Raw genomic sequence first — 22,955 nt, 5'->3', positions numbered from 1 at the left:
TTAAACGGAACGTCTTTACTTCAGATAAACATGTTACAAAACTCACTCATCCAATCCTCACTCCTCCGTTTACGCACAACGTGCCTGAATCATTCTTAAACCAACAGTATTCAATACGCAACTGAGCTACGACACCATATTACTGAACACAACACTAGTAACACAGCTGACAACATGTCACTCCAGCCAAAGCTCTCCTCAACCAGTCAGGATGCTCTCGATGGTGCAGCCATCACAAAGATACAGGTGTCCTTCCTAACTCAGTTGCCAGAGAGGAAGGAAACCGCTCAGAGATTTCACCATGAAGTCAGTGGTGACTTTAAAACAGTTACAGAGTTTACGACACCATATTACTGAACACAACACTAGTAACACAGCTGACAACATGTCACTCCAGCCAAAGCTCTCCTAAAATGGGCAACCTCAACAGGAAAAAGCCCAACCCCTAACACTGGTATAATCCAAAATGCACCTAAACAGGTATTTCATTAATTAACATGAATCATTTCCTTCACAATCAATAATTTCATATCAATGGCCAATACACATTTCATCATCTCAGAATGTCATATCACACAAACATTTAACAAATATAGATACAGTATTAGGAAAACACCACTCAACATAGAACATTCTAATTACTGTTCCTCTAATCAGTCCACAAGCAATTTGCGGTGGTGAGTATGGGTCCCCCTTACAAAAAAAGATTGCAGTCGACTGCAGTCGACTGTGGTACTTTGGACGCAATAATTGCAGAATAACTGCTTATTTACAAGCCCTTGACCAACAATGCAGTTTTAAGAAAAACAAGAGTTAATAAAAATATTTACTAAATAAACTAAAGTAAAAAATGAAAGAACAACAATATAAGAAAACCATTAGTAACACACTACGCCGTCATGGATTAAAATCCTGCAGCGCACGCAAGGTCCCCCTGCTCAAGCCAGCGCATGTCCAGGCCCGTCTGAAGTTTGCCAATGACCATCTGGATGATCCAGGGGAGGAATGGGAGAAGGTCCTGTGGTCTGATGAGACAAAAATAGAGCTTTTTGGTCTAAACTCCACTCGCCGTGTTTGGAGGAAGAAGAAGGATGAGTACAACCCCAAGAACACCATCCCAACCGTGAAGCATGGAGGTGGAAACATCATTCTTTGGGGATGCTTTTCTGCAAAGGGGACAGGACGACTAGACCGTATTGAGGGGAGGATGGATGGGGCCATGTATCGCGAGATCTTGGCCAACAACCTCCTTCCCTCAGTAAGAGCATTGAAGATGGGTCGTGGCTGGGTCTTCCAGCATGACAACGACCCGAAACCCACAGCCAGGGCAACTAAGGAGTGGCTCCGTAAGAAGCATCTCAAGGTCCTGGAGTGGCCTAGCCAGTCTCCAGACCTGAACCCAATAGAAAATCTTTGGAGGGAGCTGAAAGTCCGTATTGCCCAGCTACAGCCCCGAAACCTGAAGGATCTGGAGAAGGTCTGTATGGAGGAGTGGGCCAAAATCCCTGCTGCAGTGTGTGCAAACCTGGTCAAGAACTACAGGAAACATATGCAAAACAAAGGTTTCTGTACCAAATATTAAGTTCTGCTTTTCTGATGTATCAAATACTTATGTCATGCAATAAAATGCAAATTAATAACTTAAAAATCATACAATGTGATTTTCTGGATTTTTGTTTTAGATTCCGTCTCTCACAGTTGAAGTGTACCTATGATAAAAATGACAGACCTCTACATGCTTTGTAAGTAGGAAAACCTGCAAAATCGGCAGTGTATCAAATACTTGTTCTCCCCACTGTATACTGCACTCTAACTGCAGTTATGCTGCAGTTTTACTGCACTCTAACTGCAATCTTTTTTGTAAGGGCCGCGATACAATATACAGTTTAACTTCGAAATATAGAATTTTACAAATTCTTCTCAAGTGTGACCTTTTTATAATAACAGTGGAACATGTCTAGCAGTAGGAATATGCTTGCGAAACGCTAACATTTGCAAGTGTTTGGCACCAAATAGCAATGGCGTGAAATGTCCGGTGGATGTATATATTTGCTTTGCAATGTGTTATTCAACGCACTTTGTGTCAATGAGTCTTGCATATGAGTTGAATTTATTTCTATGCATTTCTATTTCTGTAATTTCATTTGAGCCTTTTGAGCCTGTTTAACCCCTGACCTCTGTCCTTCCACCCCTCAGGTCTGTCGCTCTACACGCGTGTGCTGGAAAACTGTGAGGATGAGGCCAGATTTGATGAGGTTTGTAACTCTTCTGTTAGACCATTCCATCTTATAGCTTCCAAATAACCATCAAGCCCTTTTTCTTTCATATTTATATTTTTGCGATAGAGAAGTCAGTAGGTAGGGGGAGATGTATACAGTACATACAGAGGCACTCAGACAGGAAGGGTTAAGATGGGTATTGAACATATGTGATATGTGGTCCGGAGTCATCTGCCCTGCCACTAGACATTTCCATAACCTTTCTGTCTCCATCTCAAAGTCCCACCGTAGTATGCGCTCCAGCAGGTATATCTCACTGGTCATCCCCAAAGCCAACACCTCCTTTGGCCGCCATTTCTTCCAGTTCTCTGCTGCCAATGACTGGAACGAACTGCAAAAATCTCTGAAGCTGGAGACTCTTATCTCCCTCACTAACTTTAAGCATCAGTTGTCAAAGCACCTTACCGATCACTGCACCTGTACACAGCCCTTCTGAAATTAGCCCACTCAACTACCTCATCCCCATATTGTTATTTATTTTTCTCATTTGCACCCCAGTATCTCTATTTGCACATCATCTCTTGCACATCTATCATTCCAGTGTTAATACTCATTGTAATTATTTTGCACTATGGCCTATTTATTGCCTTACCTCCATAACTTGCTACATTTGCACACACTGTATATATATTTTCTGTGGTATTTTTGACTTTATGTTTTGTTTTACCCCATATGTAACTCTGTGTTGTTGTTTTTATCGCACTGCTTTGCTTTATCTTGGCCAGGTCGCAGTTGTCAATGAGAACTTATTCTCAACTGGCTTACCTGGTTAAATAAAGGTGAAATAAAATAATAAAAAAAGTCCAGGACAACATAAAAAAAACTATTCTCACTTTATAGGTTATATGTCCCTGTGTCCTAAGGCGAGAGTTTCCCCACCATAATGTAAATAGCATGGTCTGTGTTGGATATTACTTTTTGGATATTACTTTGCGCAATGCAATTTAAGTATGCAACGGATGAGTTCACCCATACTTTTTAGTAACAGGCTCAGGTGTTGGTTATCACATCAGGCATTTGACCAAAGGCTCAGCTAACAGGACATCTTATCTGAATCTTATCAAGTGTATTGCTTTATTGCTTTACAATACCTCTGCTCTTAAAGCTCCGGTACTTTGGCGACTAAGAAAGTATTTTTTAAAGCTCCTGCGTTGGGCTGGATGTGTCAGTGTGTAGTTTATACATAAATAATCTATGAGCAGAATTACTGTTTTACCTCAATTAGCCACGAAATCCCTAGTTTAAAAGCGACTGTTTTCTTGAAGCTGTGCCGCTCCATTTTCCCTACATTTCCACCCACCTGGGCCAGCCCCCTAGCAATTCGAATTCTAGCCAATGAGCATCAGCCCCTTGCATTTGAATGACAGCTAGCAAGAGGCCTGTCCAGCGTTATCCAATGAGGTTGCAGGGCGGGCCCAATGGCTCAGTGGACACAGCAGAGAGAGAGAGAACAATGACGTGGTGCACATATCGGCACATAACTTTTGGCTCGTGAGTGCTACTTTCAGAACTACTGGCTAAAAAGTATACAAAAGTACCGGAGAATCTCTTTAAGACAAGAGGAAGGAATCACCTGTGTTGTCCATTGTAAATGGGCCATATCCTATCTAGTCAAAAAAATAAAATAATGTATGCACGCATGACTGTAAGTCGCTTTGGATAAAAGCGTCTGCTAAATGGCATATTATTATATTATTTTTAGTCCACTCTAACTGGCCACTTGCAACTTAGGTATTCGGTGGAGGTCTATGTGGGGTTGAGATGGCAGTGAGAGGTAGAGGATGGCAGCCATGTGTGACATGAAATACTTGGTGTATAGTGTGATTACTGTGATACTGAGATTTATCAAGAATATGATGGGGAGTTATTTACATTTAAATTGGACAATAAAACGAACAAATGACATTAGCAGGCATAAGATCCCTGCTCTACTTTGAATATGATTATGATAAATTGTAGACCTGCAATGCCTCGGGATCCAGTAGCTTTGGTGGAGGCTGATGATTGGCTGGCTCTGTTTGGCTCTGTAGCTGTTGGATTCAAGGACGTTTTCCCAGTAGGATTCCTCGTCAGGTTGGCAAATCAGCTTTCTAATGCTTTTAGACATGAAGACTACCACTGGGAATGGGATGGAAGGAGGTAAGGCAGGGTAGGAAGAATTGAGGGATAGAGAAGTGGAGGGTGAGAGGGGTAGAGAATGGAATACAGAGAGAGAGGGGAGACAGAAAAAGAAAGAGGGAAAGAGAGAGAGAGAGAGGGAAAGAGAGAGAGAGAGAGAGAGAGAGAGAGAGAGAGAGAGAGAGAGAGAGAGAGAGAGAGAGAGAGAGAGAGAGAGAGAGAGAGAGAGAGAGAGAGAGAGAGAGAGAGATAGAATGTACCAGACAAAATGTAGACTATGCATTTCCATGGGGCTTACCTTAGAGTTTTAATCTCATATAGAAGAGAGCTTGAGAGTTACTACTTGATGTTTAAGAGCAGAACATTTTCCCTTTGATGGGAACGTGCTGTTTCCTTTGCTCATAACCAGCGCTATTGTTTTGAGTCTAATCAGGACCAACGGTTTAATGGGACTTAAAGGGATACTTTGGGATTTTGGCAATGAGGCACTTTATCTACTTCCCCAGTCAGATGAACTAGTGGATACCATATACAGCTGCGGAAAAAAATAAGAGACCACTACAAAATGATCAGTTTCTCTGGTTTTACTATTTATAGGTATGTGTTTGGGTAAAAATAACATTTTTGTTTTATTCTATAAACTACTGACGACATTTCTCCCAAATTCCAAATAAAAATATTGTCATTTAGAGCATTTATTTGCAGAAAATGACAACTGGTCAAAATAACAAAAAAGATGCAGTGTTGTCAGACCTCGAATAATGCAAAGAAAATAAGTTAATGTTCATTTTTAAACAACACAATAGTAATGTTTTAACTTAGGAAGAGTTCAGAAATCAATATTTGGTGGAATAACCCTGATTTTCAATCACAGCTTTCATGCGTCTTGGCATGCTCTCCACCAGTCTTTCACATTGATGTTGGGTGACTTTATGACACTCCTGGCGCAAAAATTCAAGCAGCTCGGCTTTGTTTTATGGCTTGTGACCATCCATCTTCCTCTTGATCACATTCCAGAAGTTTTCAATGGGGTTCAGGTCTGGAGATTGGGCTGGCCATGACAGGGTCTTGATCTGGTGGTCCTCCATCCACACCTTGATTGACCTGGCTGTGTGGCATGGCGCATTGTCCTGCTGGAAAAAACAATCCTCAGAGTTGGGGAACAATGTCAGAGCAAAAGGAAGCAAGTTTTCTTCCAGGACAACCTTGTACGTGGCTTGATTCATGCGTCCTTCACAAAGACAAATCTGCCCGATTCCAGCCTTGCTGAAGCACCCCCAGATCATCACCGATCCTCCACCAAATTTCACAGTGGGTGCGAGACACTGTGACTTGTAGGCCTCTCCAGGTCTCCGTCTAACCATTAGACGACCAGGTGTTGGGCAAAGCTGAAAATTGGACTCATCAGAGAAGATTACCTTACTCCAGTCCTCTACGGTCCAATCCTTATGGTATTTTGCAAACCTCAGCCTGGCTCTTGTTTGCTTCTCATTGATTAAGGGCTTTTTTCTAGCTTTGCACGACTTCAGCCCTGCCCCTAGGAGCCTGTTTCGAACCGTCCTCGCCATGCACTTCACCCCAGCTGCCGTTTGCCATTCTTTTTGTAGGTCACTTGATGTCATCCTACGGTTGTTGAGTGACATTCGAATGAGTTGGCGGTCATCCCGGTCAGTAGAGAGTCGTTTTTGCCCTCTGCTGGTCTGTAGCTTTGTTGTCCCCAATGTCTGCTGCTTGACCTTGTTCTCATGAACCGCCGTCTTTGAAATTTTAAGGATGGAAGCAACCTGACGCTCACTGTATCCCTCTGCCAGTAAAGCCAGAATTGAACCCTTCTTTTCCTCACTCAAAACACTCCTTTTCAACTCTTTTGGCATGGTCAATAGTTATTTTTTTATTAATATTACTTTTGAGGTACTATTAGCACTGTTTTTTCCATCCAGCTGGTCCTATTGCAAGAGGATAGTGATGACCACAGCAGTGGTTTTTATACTTTTCCTCGTTAAATAAGATTTGGTTCATGTGATCACCTAATCAGTACCTAATTCAGTAGAATGAGGTGTGCCTGTGTTGGAATTCAACAGACACTGGAATGGAATGGCTGTCATACATCTAGAGATGCTGATTTAAGAAAAATTTGCAGTGGTCTCTTAATTTTTTCCACAGCTGTATATGTCTCTGTGTCCAGTATGATGGAAGTTAGAAGTCGTTTTGTGAGCCAGTGCTAACTAGCATTAGTGCAATGACTGGAAGTCTATGGGTATCTGCTAGCATGCACAGAAACACACAGACACACACACACACACACACACCACTTTGCTGAGCTTTCCTTGAGCCCTCACTAACAGTAGCTGGTACAGTGTTACTGTAGGAGAAATGATCTGATCGGACAGAGCTTTATCCTACTCTCCCTGCCCTGGCTTTGTGTATCCAAACCATTAAACGATGAAGAGGTCATTATGTCAACTCAACATCAATAGATTGTCCAGTCTGGCCCCAGGCAGTCTAGGGTATAGAGCACAGCCTCAACAGTGTGAGTGTGTGGGTGTTTTATCTCAAAAGTTGACCCAAAAAGCTTTGGATGTGATATTCCAGCCCAGGATCTCTAGCAGAGCACCGCACCATTAGCATAAAGATAGGAGGCCTGTTTCTTTATGCATGGCCTGGAACATGCCTTTGATATCCGACTGGATGCTGAATCTGTATTCATAATTCAACGCAGCTGGGATTGAGGGTTAGCTTTTAGCTGCAGTACATTGGGGCCTCCCACTCAAATCAAAATCAAATCAAAGTTTATTGGTCGCGTACACAGATTTGCTCCAACAGTGCAGTAATATCTAACAATACAATAACCAAAAAGTTACAATTATGTAAGAACTATCAGAACGAGCAATGTCAGAGTCCAGAATATTAATATATATACTGTATATATACCACCATGCAGCCATCTCTTCCAGCTAAAATATTGGTGTGTATTTGGGCCCCTAGTTAACAGCAGTCGGAGTGTTGGGAAGTGATTTGTGCTTTAGAACAGACAAGCCTGAGGATGCAGATCTAAAAATGAATTCACACAACTCTCTCTCTGTTTCTAAACTTGCTACAGTGTAGCCTATTCATGCAGCGGAACCATCATAGAGCTAATACATAGGGCATACAGACTGACCTTTTCATGAGAGGCACTCAAAGCAACATGTAATAAATGTAATAACTTTTTCATTACTTTTTTCATTCGCTTACATATGACATATTCTCTTCATTACATATTATATTGTGCTTGTCAGCCAGGCCTACAGTGGTTACACTTAAAGTCTCACTGAAAGCCTTGTCTTGATTCCTGCCCTCTCATGCTGTGGTTGACAGTAGCTCAGTTGGTAGAGCATGGCGCTTGCAACGCCAGGGTTGTGGGTTCGTTTCCCACGGGGGGCCAGTATGAAAATATATGCACTCACTAACTGTAAGTCGCTCTGGATAAGAGCGTCTGGTAAATGTAAAATGTTGTGGCTAGTAGCTGGCCAATGTGAGGTCACTTCCTGAAAGTCTCAGCATCACTTCCCTGATTACCCTGGCCTGTGGTTGAGTTGCAGGAAACGAGGGCACTCATGTGACTGTTTGTTATGATGGGGTTTAATTTAGTGAGTGTTCTCGTTAAGCCAGCGCCCCTGCGTCCAGTTCATGGAGAGAACCATATTCCTGTCAGACTAACCAAACCAGCTCACTGATTCTGTGGAGCTCCAGGAAATATGCTGGTTTGTCATTGGGCTTTGAGACTGTGAGATGTTTACTACAGGCATCTGTAGACTACATAGAGACTGGATTGTTTTTCACTTCCAGAATATTCCTGGCTGGTTGCACACTGTTCTTTAAGGTTGGGGGGCTGCCCTAGAGAGGTATTCTCCAAACTCTCAGCATATTGAATAAATGGAAGAAAAAATGTATTCCTAGATCATGCTGGAGGCAAGAAATCCCTGTACCTTAGATGGTTATTTTATCCCAACACTGTGTTACTGAAGGCAGTGGTTTCATGGGATATTTGTGGCTATGAAGTTCCTCATTGCATTTCTCACTTCTGTGGATTATTCATAGCTGTTTTTTTGTTTAGTTTTTTACACACACACACACACACACTGACAGACATTATGTTTCGTCCTTGATTCTCCTTTGCATGCCTACATCTGCATAATCATGATCATCTTTCAGTGAGAAGAAAACAACAGAAATCCCTTCCACAAAACTGCCTCTTTTTACCAGAGCGAGAAAAACAGATCATGACCTTTAATAGCTACAAGATAATTGTCTCATCATGTCCTAAACTGGAGAAAAACTGGCTTTGTAAAAGTGAACTTTCAGGACCTTGGTAAGTGTCAGGATATTGGATTTACTGTGCCCAGCGGAGGTAATAGAATATTAATGCCACAGTTATAGATCTCACATTTCTGGTATTATGTCTTCAATGGCTAGAGCCTTACCATTGGTATAGCCATGGCAGAGCATATGAGCGGAGTGGAGCGGTGAGAATCTCAGCTCCTCGCTCACGGAGCTGTTCACCCCTCCGCTCCCCCCGCTCAAAGCCACATCAGGCCAGTCCGCTCATTATCGCTCAGCGCTCAACGAAGTTTGCATCGCGCTCCACTCAAATCGCCCTCTCGCTCGCTCCAAAAAATGAAAAAAATCTGCATGTATTTCACTTTTAGCTTAAACCACAGCCTTACCTCCCAAAGAACTAAAGAGCAACGACAACATTTTCCAAATAGAAATGTTTTATTTCAAATTACAAATTAGGCCTAGCCTATGTAAGAAGGAATATACACAAAAAGTCTTGTAAAATTAAACGAAGCAATGGGCCTAATTATATAAATAAAAATATACAGGCTATACATCAAAGTTTTAAAAGTAAATTAACTATTAGGCCAAAATTCTGATAACTGAACTTTTGCGCAGCTTGCACGTGGATTAAAATTAAAATTGTCTTATATCCATTGTCAAACTTTAAAATAAAATTTAAAAAAAATGAATTGCTTTCCTTATCTACAGTTCTTTTGAGTTCACCTTCAAGAACACAAGTTTGGCCAATGTCTGAGGCTTCAGACTCATGCGGTGGTTTCTTGACAGCAGGCCAGCAGCGGAGAAAACCCTCTCTGCGCTCGCAGACCCGCTTGGGATGCTGAACACAATGCGAGCTACTTTAGCCAGGCGGGGAAAAGACGTGGAGTTTTCTTTCCAAAATCGAATAACATCTGCGTCTGGGTTCTGTCTCGGGGATGAGAGGTAATTTTCGACTTCACCTTTGGCGTCTCCGGTTATGCGTAGCTGCTCGCTGAAGTATGACCCGAACAGGCGAGCTCTTTTTGGTTCAGGCTCGGGATTCAGGTCAGCGGCGGGTGGGGTGTCTGTCTCGTGTGTCCCGCTGGGAGCATTCATTTCCTCAACTTCTTTTATGAGGAGGTCGCGGATCTCCCCGAGTTTGTTGCATACAGACTCATCTCGGATTATCCATTCTGTCTTGAAACGGGGATCTAACACTGATGCTAAAATGAGATGTTTATCAGTATAGTATATTCCATAGCGACTTGACACGTTGTTTGCCAATGTTTCTGCAAAAGCAGCGATGCCCATTGAAAGTGCAGCGTGAGTGTCATCGGTGAGCAGGGATTTGATTTCTGTGACAGCAGGGAGGATCATCCCCAGGTTCCCCAGCTCCTTCTGCATTTTGTCTGTGAGGTCTGCCAGTGGTGTCAGCACACTGACAAGGTGCGTCAGCTGCCGTACTTGATTCAGGGTGATGTTAGCAACATTAGACTTGAGTTTGTTTTGCCATAACGGGTCTTTTTGGAACAACCGGATTAACGACTGAATCATCCGCAGCTGGCTGCTCCATCGAGTGGCGCAGGCATTTGTGGGGCGGACACCTAATTGGTCGGTTTCCTCTGTGTTCAGGGTGCTCTTGCGTACACTTTTCACCAGGTGCCCGACTTTCACTAACAGCCTATTAATGTTGTCGTGCTCGTTAATGGCGTCTTTGATCGCCAGCTGAAGCATGTGAATGGGGCATCTCAGATGTAAATTTGACACAGTAAAGTACTGATTTATCATAGTTTCTACATTAGAGGTTATCACTTCCACATGGACTTGCGAGGGCGCAGGTGGTCCCTCATCCTCCTCTTCATGTTCTGCACTGCTGCTGGCATCCGCGGTCACTTCACCCTCCGCCTCCTCTTCAGTGCCAGGGAGGAGGTTAAATGCCTTGATCATGTTGCTGGCACTGTCAGTGACGACCCGAATCACACGTCGTTGCACGTTCCAATATTTCAGTACACTTTCATACTTTTGGTAAATACGATCTGCGGTATGGTGCCCCTGTATGTGCTCACAGCCCAACAAAACCGTGTGCCCCCGGAACGTCCCATCAATGAAACTGGCCATGATGCCAAGGAAGCTGTGCCCTCTTCTACTGGTCCAAATGTCCGCAGACAGAACGAGCCCATCACCATTTTGCAGTAGGTCTTGCAGTTTGGCTTCCATCTCTTCCAGGGCATGTGGCATGAGTGTGTCCCGTACGGTGTTGTAGCATGGGGGGGTGTAGCCCGGTTGAGCTGCGCTGGCGAAGTGTTGCATCCCTTCGCGTTCTCCTTTACTCAGCGGTTCATAGTCCATGTAAATCATTTAAAAAAATGCTACATCCAGCTCTCTTTTTCTCTCCCTTGTTATGGTTGGGCCTTTGCGTGCAGTGAAGAAACTTTTGAATTCCTCAACCCTTTTCTCTTGTTGCTGCTGCTGCTCCTCTAGCTCTATAAAATACAAATTCATGGACGACACAAATTAAATTAAACAAACCATATATTAGGCCTACTTTGAATGACAAAACAAATTTGTTTGAATATTAGGCTATATTTACTTTACACTTTTGTTACAAGTTACCCTATTCAACTTGCTAACCTTTTGCTTTCTTCCCAGCGTGTTCATGTAGCACACTTTCGTGTTTTCGAGAGATGTGTCTTTTTAGATTCCAAAATGAATCTTTACTGACTGAAACGATGTCACCACATTCTTTTTCTTGAACCACATTATCATTGTTAGTTAGTTTTATATTAATAGTACACCTGTATGACTTCTCATTTTCCTTTTTGAAGTACTTGGTGAACTCCATTATTGAGCCGAGTTTTGACTGAAAATAGTCTACTGTTGATGACTGTGCAAGACACAGATGGATTCTGGGTCAGGCTTGAGCATGCTTCAGACTCGTGGTGTGAGCAGAGCGAAATTGGAGCGGGACATAGGGCGACGCTCTGTCCTTTTAAAAATGCCGCTCTGCGCTCTGTCCAAAATCCGTCCGCTCGCGCTCCCCGCTCGCTCCCGCTCCACTCCGCTCACATGCTCTGAGCCATGGGTATACTGTAAGTGACATGTCCCTGTGCTTTATGTATGGATTCTGAATAGATGTCTGTGTACAGATTGACAGACTTTGAAAGGGTATGGTGCTGAGGTTGATAGACCGTAATCTGGTGATATTGAAAAGGTGATCCCCACAGGTTTATAAGAACATGGTGCAGCAATCTTGGGATGTGAGTTAAAGGGTATTCTACAGCTGGTTGGTCAAAACAAGCATTGTGATTGGTTGAGACGCCCAACTAAAAATCCCGTTTAGCACGGGTAAGCCTATGACGTAAAAATTGGCATCTTGTTTCCTTTTCCATCTGAGAAATCTCTGCACATACACTGTCGCATCAGCCCAGCCAGCCAATTCATTACCTTGATCTCCACTGTAAAAAGCATCTAGACATTATTTCCCCTTGCTTCTAGCCGCACATTTGATTTACAACAACAGGGGGTTGTACAAACGTTGCTGTTTTTTTCTCGACATTTGCAATATTGTTTCAATATTGAAATTCTGTCTCCACTGTCCTATTGAGAATTAACGTGTCAGGACGAGACGGGCATCTTTTCTCAGCCAGTCAAAATCATGAATCAGCATCATTTTTATGGATATATACAAATGACTTTCAATAGAAAAACAGGTCAAACGAAATGAAATGCAGCTACTTTGCTGTTATTCTAGCTGCATGGTTTGATGTGACTGTGTTAGCCAGCATGGCAACGGAACATTTAGAATGAGCGACTGGGTTGCATCCATAGATATAGAACAAAAAGACTTCATGACTGGGTCATGTCTCTGGCAACCTAACCGATTAAATGAACAGACATATTTTTTCTCAGACAGTCGAAATCATGAATCAGCATAATTTCTATGGATATATACAAAGAAATGTCAAAAGAAAAACAGGCCAAACGACATGAAATGCATCTAGTTTGCGGTCTTACCAGCTTCAGTTTGAAGTGATTGCGCTAGCTGTGTAGTTGGCTAGCTCCTCTGAACAGTGTCCTGACGAGATTGCACATTTTCTATGCCAGGCGAAATCGTGCATCATTAGCTCATTGTTACGGATTCATCAAAAACATCTTAAACAAACGCAAATGCAGCTACTTTGCTGTTATTCTAGCTGCACCTGACTGTGTTAGCCGTAGTTGGCTAGCTAGCAAGCAAGGGATAAGAGCATTGCCAGCCAGCATGGCAATGGAACATTTAGAACGAACGACTGGGTCACGTTCATAGATATAGAACAAAAAGACTTCACGACTGGGTCACGTCTCTGCCAACTTAACTAATAGAATGATGGCTAGCAACCATAGATGTGTCAGGATGAAATAGTAGCCTATGAGTACATTTATCAAAATAAACTAGCCTGTCCATCTAACTCCAATAAAGCAATTGTACACTAGAGTTTGTGCTCCGCCTCGTACCTATGACCGCAGCACAGCCGTGCTAAAATAGTAGTTTAGCACGCCCTCTCGTGTACAATTGCTTTTTTGGAGTTAGATGGACAGGCTAGTTTCAGGACAACTCTAGATAGTTTAGCATTGACTATGATTTATCAGCCTTGGCCTTGGAGTTTCTGTGTCTCAACTCTCAAGCTTTTAAGATCCACTCTGACACCCATGATTAATTACAGCAGTGGGCTAAATCAGGGTCACACAGAGTGATTCTTGGTAGTCTTAAACAAATCTACTTTGAAACAAAAGTATACACCTTACACACATGGTTATGGGCTTAAAAAAAGAAGACACCTGTACCATGTCAGATATAGAGGTGACATCTATTCAATATTACACTTTAAATATCACAGAATACTTAAATATAACAAATCTGCTTGACATAGAAACACTGGATTTTCATGTATATATTTTAATCTTTATTAATTATGAAATTATGAAAAATATAAATAAGGCCAAAGAGGGTGCTTTTGGTCATTGACTGCATGAAAGGGCTACTAACAAGGTCTTTCCCCCTGGCATTTCTGATAGCGTTTTCCACCTCTGGTACCAGAAAGGTATAAGGTCAATATCAGATATGTTTGATGGTGACACATTTTTATCGTTTCAGCAAATCCCCCCCAAATTGCTGTACCAAACAGACAATTATTTGGGTATCTGCAAGTAAGACATTTTATGGAATCGAAGATGATGTTCCCTCCACAGAACCCAATACAAACCTCAGTTAGTAGGGGTGCGAGGGTAAAATCACTGGGGAAGCCAAGCCATTAAAAAAAGCCATATTAAAACCTACTGTATGTTGTGATAATTGCATTATTTGCTCTATAATCCATTCGTTCATACGCCACCATGATATACAATAAGGCCGAGACAACAAAAATACAAAAGTCACACAGTGGCGGAATAAATTTACTACACATATGTTTGTTTCATCACAAAATCGGAGAGCAACATCTGTCCGGTGAAGTCCACAAAGCAAATATTGCATGTAACAAACAGTTACATGACCCACAGCATGGTCAAGCAAGTACATTTTTACAAATGTCTTGAGTCAAAAAGTATTCAACCCCTTTGTTTTGGCAAGCCTAAATTTGCTTAACAAGTCACATAATAAGTTGCATGGACTCACTCTGTTTGCAATAATACAATATTTTTTCATGACTACCTCATCTCTGTACCCCACACATACAATTATCTGTAACGTCGAGCAGTGAATTTCAAACACAGATTCAACCACAAAGGGAGGTTTTCCAGTGACTCGCAAAGAAGGGCACCTATTGGTAGATGGGTTAAAAAAAAGGGAGACATTGAATATCCCTTTGAGCAGGGTGAAGTTATTAATTACACTTTAGATCAGGGGTGTCAAACGTCCAGCCCGCGGGCCGGATCAGGCCCGCAAACGGGTTTAATCCGGCCCGCGAGATGATTTTGTAAAGTATAATAATGCGCTGCAATTTTTCAATAAAATAAACTGCTGTTCCAATTGCGTCCACTGGATGGCGCAATAGCAATTGTGTTAAGCAAGCAAACTGTTTATACCGGGGCAGAGCAAGTAGGTCAAGCACGTGCAGCCATTCCGGATGAGCTACTTTGTTTTGCCCGCGATATTTATTACGGCTTCTACTTTTAACATTATGTTCTTTGGCACCCTCATTGCCCCAATATGTCTCTGTCAAAAAAGAGAAAAGTGGACGCAGAGTGCAGAGTGTTCCAAGAAAAATGGTCATCCTCCTATTTATTCACGGAATTGAATGGGAAAGCTGTATGTTTGGTGTGTTCACAGCATGTTGCAGTGCTGAAAGAATATAACCTTCGTCGCCACTATGTGAGTCTTCATGCCGACAAATATGACAACTTTCAAGGACAGCGGAGAAGAGAGAAAGTGAATGAACTGTTGGCGGGTCTGAAGAAACAGCAGTCTGTGTTTACTCACAGCCGAGACATCAGTGACGCTGCAGTGAAAGCTAGCTACCTCATTGCTAATGAAATCGCAGTGGCTTCAAAACCATTTAGTGAGGGTGAATTTGTAAAAACATGCATGATGAAGGCAGCGGAGATTGTGTGCCCTGAAAAGCGTCAGGCTTTTGTAAATATCAGCCTGACAAGAAACACAGTTGCAGACAGGATTTCCGATCTTTCAGTGGATTTGGACAGCCAGTTGAAGCAAAAAGTAAAGTCATTTATTGAGTTTTCGGTTGCAATTGATGAAAGCACGGACATTACAGATGTTGCACAACTGGCCATTTTCATCCACGGAGTTGATGACACATTGACCGTCACCGAGGAGTTTGTGGAGTTGGTGCCGATGACAGATACAACGACAGCAGCTGATATTTTTACCGCACTCGTCGGCGCGCTGGACAGGGTCGTAGTGGACTGGTCCCGCGCTGTCAGCCTGGCTACAGATGGTGCGCCCTCAATGATCGGGAAAAAAGCAGGCGTTGTGACAAAGTTCCGAGAGAAAGTGCAATCTGCAAATGGAGGACGTAATTTTTTGACTTTTCACTGTATTTTGCACCAGTAGGCTTTGTGTTGCAAGTCATTAAAGATGGATAACGTCATGAAGGTGGTCATCCAAACTGTTAATTTCATCCGATCCAGAAGCCTGAATCACCGTCAGTTTGACAGCCTTCCCAGAGAGAAAGACCACATCTATGGCCTGCCATACCACACTGCGGTAAGATGGTTAAGCTGAGGTGCTGTGCTGAGGCGTTTCTTTGATTTACGAGAAGAAATTGAACAGTTCATGGAAGAAAAGGGCAAACCAGTGTTAGAATTTCTTTCCGCAGAATGGATGCAGGACCTTGCATTTATGGTGGATGTTACAGAGCACCTGAATAACTTGAACAAACAGCTGCAAGGGCGCAACAAAGTTGTCACGCAGTATTATGACAGCATACGTTCTTTCAAGTTGAAGCTGTCATTGTGGGAGATGCAACTCGCCGGTGGTGATGCAGCTCACTTCCCCTGTCTGAAAAATGTGTGCGCGACACAACATGTGGCAGACATGAAGCGGTTCAAAGATAAAATAACGGGACTGTTACGGGAGTTTGAGCAACGCTTTCAGATTTTTGGTGAACTGGAGAAAGACTTCAAAGTTTTTTTCTCGCCATTCACCGTGAATCCCTCTGATCTGCCCGTCAGCATCCAACTTGAAATAATAGACTTGCAGTGTGACTCGGATTTGAAGGGCAAATTTGCCGCAGCTGGCTTGGACACATTTTATCAGAATCTCTTGCCAGGTTACCCCAACTTGACAGCCCTCGCTGCAAAACTGTTGTACATGTTTGGAACCACATATCTTTGTGAGCAAGTTTTCTCTGTAATGAGCATAAATAAAACAAAGCTGCGCTCAAGGCTCACGCACAAGCACTTGAATCACATCCTGAAGTTGGCTGCCACTCAGGATGTGACGCCTGATATTGATGCGCTGGTGAAAGCTAAAAGATGCCAGGTATCAGGAGTCAAATAAACTATGCAACCCCACTTAAAGTGCTGCATGAGACACCCTGATATAGTTCTGTGATCTGTGATATACTTCTGTGAATCACTGAGGCATTGTGTGTTTGTGTGTTCCTTGTCCTCAGAACTTTCAAATAACTTGAGGTGTTTTATGATTAATAGTGATGTTGTGCTTTTGGACATACTGTCCTCAGGCTCCAGTTTTATGTTTATTTGTTTTTATATTGATGTTCTATTGTTTGGGGAACAGGATTTCATTATTTTTATCTACATTTCTGCCTGAGAAATGACACCCTGATATAGTTCTGTGATCTGTGAAACAGTTCTGTTAATCACTGAGGCATTGTGTGTTTGTGTGTTCTATTTCTTTAGAATTTTCAAATAAACTTGACGTGTCTTATGATTAATAGTGATGTTGTGCTTGTACTATTTTGGACACACTGTCCTCAGGCTCCAGCTTAATGTTTTATGTTGATCGTATTAAAACAAAGAAAACAATCTGAAGTTGTTGTTTTTAAGTTATATATACCATGATTTTACCGGTCCGGCCCACTTGGAAATAGATTTTCCTCCATGTGGCCCCTGAGCTAAAATGAGTTTGACACCCCTGCTTTAGATGGTGTATCAATACACCCAGTCACTACAAAGATAAAGGTGTCCTTCCTAACTCAATTGCCGGAGAGGAAGGAAACTGCTCAGGGATTTCACCATGAGGCCAATGGTGACTTTACAACAGTTACAGAGTTTAATGGCTGTGATAGGAGAAAACTGAGGATGGATCAAACAACATTGTACTTACTCCACAATACTAACAACAATACAACACATTACTGAGTACCACTCTCCATATTTTCAAGCATATTGGTGGCTGCATCATGTTATGGGGATGCTTGTAATCGTTAAGGACTGTGGAGTTTTTCAGAATAAAAAATAAACGGAATGGAGCTAAGCACAGGCAAAATCCTAGAGGAAAACCTGGTTCAGTCTGCTTTCCACCAGACACTGGGAGATGAATTCACCTTTCAGCAGGACAATAACCTTAAACACAAGGCCAAATAAACACTGGAGTTGCTTACCAAGATGACATTGAATGTTCCTGAGTGGCCTGGTTACAGTTTTGACTTAAATTGGCTTGACAATCTATGGCAAGACTTGAAAATAGCTGTCTAGCAATGATTAACAACCAACTTGACAGAGCTTGAAGAATATTGTACAATCCAGGTGTGCAAAGCTCTTAGAGACTTACCCAGAAAGACTCACAGCTGTTATCGCTACCAAAGGTGATTCTACAAAATATTGACGCAGCGGTGTGAATACTTATGTAAATTGATATTTTTGTATTTCATTTTCAATAAATGTTCAGACATTACAAAAAACATGTTCTCATGTTGTCATTATGGGGTATTGTGTGTAGATGGGTGAGAGAAAAAATAGATTTAATCCAATTTTTATTCAGGCTGTAACACAATACCCCATTGAACATCTCATTCCAAAATCATGGGCATTAATATGAGTTGGTCCCCCCTTTGTTGCTATAACAGCCTCCACTCTTTAGGGAAAGCTTTCCACTAGATGTTGGAACATTCCTGTGGGGACTTGTTTCCATTCAGCCACAAGAGCATTAGTGAGGTCGGGCACTGATGTTGGGCGATTAGGCCTGGCTCGCAGTCGGCATTCCAATTCATCCCAAAGGTGTTCGATGGAGTTGAGGTCAGGGCTCTGTGCTCATTCTTTCACACTGATCTCAACAAACCATTTCTGTATGGACCTCCCTTTGTGCATCGGGCATTGTCATGCTGAAACAGGAAAGGGCCTTCCCCAAACTGTTGCCACAAAATTGGAAGCACAGAATTGTCTAGAACTTCATTGTATGCTGTAGCTTTAAGATTTCCCTTCACTGGAACTAAGGGGCCTAGACCGAACCATGAAAAACAGCCCCAGACCATTATTCCTCCTCCACCACTATGCATTGGGGCAGGTAGCGTTCTCCTGGCATCCGCCAAATCCAGATTCGTCCATCGGACTGCCAGATGGTGAAGCGTGATTCATCACTCCAGAGAACGCATTTTCACTCCTCCAGAGTCCAATGGCGGTGAGATTTACCCAACTCCAGCCGACGCTTGGAATTGCGCATGGTGATCTTAGGCTTGTGTGCGGCTGCTCGGCCATGGAAACCCATTTCATGAAGCTGCCGACGAACGGTTTTTGTGCTGACGCTCCTTCCAGAGGCAGTTTGGAACTCGGTAGTGAGCGTTGCAACCAAGAACAGATGATGTAACCGGGGGAAACTATTGGACATGAGAGCAGCGGTAACTCCTCAGCATTACGACCAGGAATACGACTTTCCCGAAGCAGATCCTTTGTTTGCTCTCCCCAGGGCAACTGAACTGATTCCAGCGGCTGACTCAAAACATCGCCGGTGGAGGAGAGGCATTCGGAGCGGCCTGCTGGTTCGACTTAGGAGGCGCGCACACCACCCACCGCTTCCAAGTATACTACTCGCTAATGTTCAGTCTTTGGTTAACAAGATTGACGAACTCTGGGCAAGGATTTCTTTCCAGAGAGACATCAAGGCCTGTAACATACTTTGTTTCACGGAAACATGGCTCTCTTGGGATATTCTGTCGAAATCGGTCCAGCCAGAGGGGTTCTCAGTTCATCGCGCAGACAGGAATAAATATCTCTCCGGGAAGCAGAAGGGCGGAGGTGTGTGTTTCATGATTAACGACTCATGGTGTAATTGTAGTAACATACAGGAACTCGAGTCCTTTTGTTCAGCCGACCTAGAATATCTCACAATCAAATTTATTATCTCCCAAGACAATTTTCTTTGGTTATAGTCACGGCCGTGTATATCCCCCCTCAAGCCGATACCACGACGGCCCTCAAAGAACTTCACTGGACTTTATGCAAACTGGAAACCACATATCCTGAGGCTGAATTTATTGAAGCCAGGGATTTTAGCAAAGCAAATTTGAGGACTAGGCTGCCGAAGTTCTATCAACATATCGTCTGTTGTACTCGCGCTGCCAAAATCCTCAACTATTGCTATTCGAACTTCCAGGATGGTTATAAGGCCCTCCCCCACCCTCCTTTCGGCAAATCTGACCACGACTCCATTTTGCTTCTCCTTTCCTATAGGCAGAAACTCAAAAAGGAAGTACCCGTGCTAAGGACTATTCAACGCTGGTCTGACCAATCGGAATCCACGCTTGAAGATTGTTTTGATCATGCGGACTGGGATATGTTCCGGGTAGCTTGCGAAAATAATTTTGACGAATACACTGAAACGGTGACTGAGTTTATCAGGAAGTGTATAGGTGATGTTGTGCCCACTGTGACTATTAAAACCTACCCTAACCAGAAACCGTGGATAGATGGCAGCATTCGCGCCAATCTGAAAGCGCGAACCACCGCATTCAACCATGCCAAGGTGACTGGGAATATGGCAGATTACAAACAGTGTAGCTACTCACTCCGCAAGGCAATTAAACTGGCAAAACATCAGTATAGAGACAAAGTGGAGTCGCAATTCAACGGCTCAGACACGAGACATATGTAGCAGGGTCTACAGACAATCATGGACTACAAAAGGAAAACCAGCCACGTCGCTGACACCGATGTCTCGCTTCCAGACAAGCTAAAAACCTTCTTCGCCCGCTTTGAGAATAATACAGTGCCACTGACGAGGCCAAATACCAAGGACTGTGGCCTCTCCTTCTCCGTGGCCGACGTGATTAAGACATTTAAGCATGTTAACTCCCGCAAGGCTGCCGGCCCAGACGGCATCCCTAGCCGCGTCCTCAGAGCATGCGCAGACCAGCTGGCTGGTGTGTTTATGGACATATTCAATCTCTCCCTTTCCCAGTCTGCTGTTCCGACATGCTTCAAGATGGACACCATTGTTCCTGTACCCAAGAAAGCAAAGGTAACTGAACTAAATGACTATCGCCCTGTAGCACTCACCTCTGTCATCATGAAATGCTTTGAGAGACTAGTCAAGGATCATATCCCCTCTACCTTACCGGTCACCCTAGACCCACTTCAATTTGCTTACCCCCCCAATAGATCCACAGACGATGCAATCACCATCACACTGCACACTGCCCTATCCCATCTGGACAAGAGGAATACCTATGTAAGAATGCTGTTCATTGACTATAGCTCAGCATTCATTACCATAGTACCCTCCAAGCTCATCATCACGTTCGAGGCCCTGGGTCTGAACCCCGCCCTGTGCAACTGGGTCCTGGACTTCCTGACGGGCCGCCCCCAGGTGGTGAAGGTAGGAAACAACATCTCCACTTCGCTGATCCTCAACACTGGGGCCCCACTCCCTGTTCACCCATGACTGCGTGGCCAAGCACGCCTCCAACTCAATCATCAAGTTTGCAGACGACACAACGGTAGTAGGCTTGATTACCAACAATGACGAGACCGTCTACAGGGAGGAGGTGAGGGCTCTGGGAGTGTCGTGCCAGGAAAATAACCTCTCACTCAATGTCAACGAAACAAAGGAGATGATCGTGGACTTCAGGAAACAGCAGAGGGTGCACCCCCCTATCCACATCGACGGGACCGCAGTGGAGAAGGTGGACGTTTTCAAGTTCCTTGGCGTACACATCACTGACAAACTGAAATGGTCCACCCACGCAGACAGTGTGGTGTAGAAGGCGCAACAGAGCCTCTTCAACCTCAGGAGGCTGAAGAAATTCGTCTTGGCACCTAAAACCCTCACAAACTTTTACAGATGCACAATTGAGAGCATCCTGTTGGGCTGTATCACCACCTGGTACGGCAACCGCAGGGCTCTCCAGAGGGTGGTGCAGTCTGCCGAACGCATTATCGGGGGCAAACTACCCGCCCTCCAAGACACATACAGCACCCGATGTCACAGGAAGGCCAAAAAGATCATCAAGGACATCAACCACCCGAGCCACTGCCTGTTCACCCCGCTATCATCCGGAAGGCGAGGTCAGTACAGGTGCATCAAAGCTGGGACCGAGAGAATGAAAAACAGCTTCTATCTCAAGGCCATCAGACTGTTAAATAGCCATCTCAAGCACATTAGAGGCTGCTGCCTATTGAAATCACTGGCCACTTTAAGAAATGGAACACTAGTCACTTTAATTATGTTTAAGTATAACAGTAATCCTTCTACACCCCCCTCCCCCAGTGGCGGTTGTCCCACTGGCTATCCTAAGTTGAATGCACCAATTTGTAAGTCGCTCTGGATAAGAGCGTCTGCTAAATGACTTAAATGTAAAATGAAAATGTTTACAGTCACTTTAATAATGTTTACATATCTTGCACTACTCATCTCATACGTATATACTGCATTCTATTCTATAATATTCTACTGTATCTTAGTCCATGCTGCTCTGTCATTTCTTGTCCATATATGTATATTTTCTTAAATTCCATTCCTTACTAGTTTTGTGTGTATTGTCACGAACCGGCTCAAGTTCGTAACAAAAGGGAGACACGTGGAGACAAGGAATACCCAAAATATATATTTATTAGCTAAAGTAAGCTAAATCAAATAAAAATGGTGTGTGTAATCAGTAATCAGTAGTGTAAGTGAGTGTTTGCATGCATACATGTAATAATGCAAAGTGTTGAAAGGTGCCAAAGCAAACAACCAAAAAGCCACAAAAATACCACAACCAAAATCAGTCAAAGTATCTGCCTGGAGAGAGTTTTTTCAATGAATGTGGAAGAGGTCCATTTATGCTGGGACACACCCAGCCCAGGTGTTTCCCATGTAGCTGACTACCCTCCCAACTCCGCCCACCGGCATCCTAATAAGGAAACAAGAGCAAAGAGAGAATACGGCAGACAGAGTGGGAGGGTCGTCACCCCACCCCCCCCCCCCCCCCCCCCAGAAAACCGGGGACCAACAAGGACCCCGGACCAACGTACCAGCCCCTGCGTCCCAAACCGACAAATTGTACATGTTCACACCTCCACTTGCCCCAACCATCATCCTCCTCTCCAGACCTCAGCAACCTTTACACACAGGAAGCAACCTTTAAGAGGAAAGAAGAACACAAGACTAGGAGGGAACAAACAGGAAAGATAGAACATGACAAAACCAAACAATGGTCAGTCACATCAATATTCAGGAACAGGGCGCACGAGAGAGCGCATCAGCAATCACATTATCAGTCCCCCGGATGTGCCGCACATCTAGATGGAAGGATTGTAAAAATAAACACCATCTCATTATCCTCTGATTAGGACACCTCATGGACCTCAAAAAGGTGAGAGGGT

At 43.5% G+C, this 22,955-nt stretch overlaps 1 protein-coding gene across 1 annotated transcript in view; it reads left to right on the top strand.

Annotated features, from left to right (window-relative positions):
- otofa (otoferlin a) overlaps nt 1–22,955 on the top strand; it is a gene marked incomplete at both ends in the record, with an annotated part of 140,055 nt that overhangs the window by 8,811 nt on the left and 108,289 nt on the right. The window contains one exon of the mRNA XM_084150942.1: nt 2,197–2,255. Within this exon, the coding sequence (XP_084007068.1) occupies nt 2,197–2,255 (59 nt within the window). The remainder of the gene's footprint in view (nt 1–2,196; nt 2,256–22,955) is intronic.

This window comes from Coregonus lavaretus (assembly GCF_964263955.1).
Source record: "Coregonus lavaretus genome assembly, chromosome: 33".
NCBI lineage: Eukaryota > Metazoa > Chordata > Actinopteri > Salmoniformes > Salmonidae > Coregonus > Coregonus lavaretus.
Note: the sequence above shows the minus strand (reverse complement) of the source record. Positions and strands in the feature narration are given on the sequence as shown.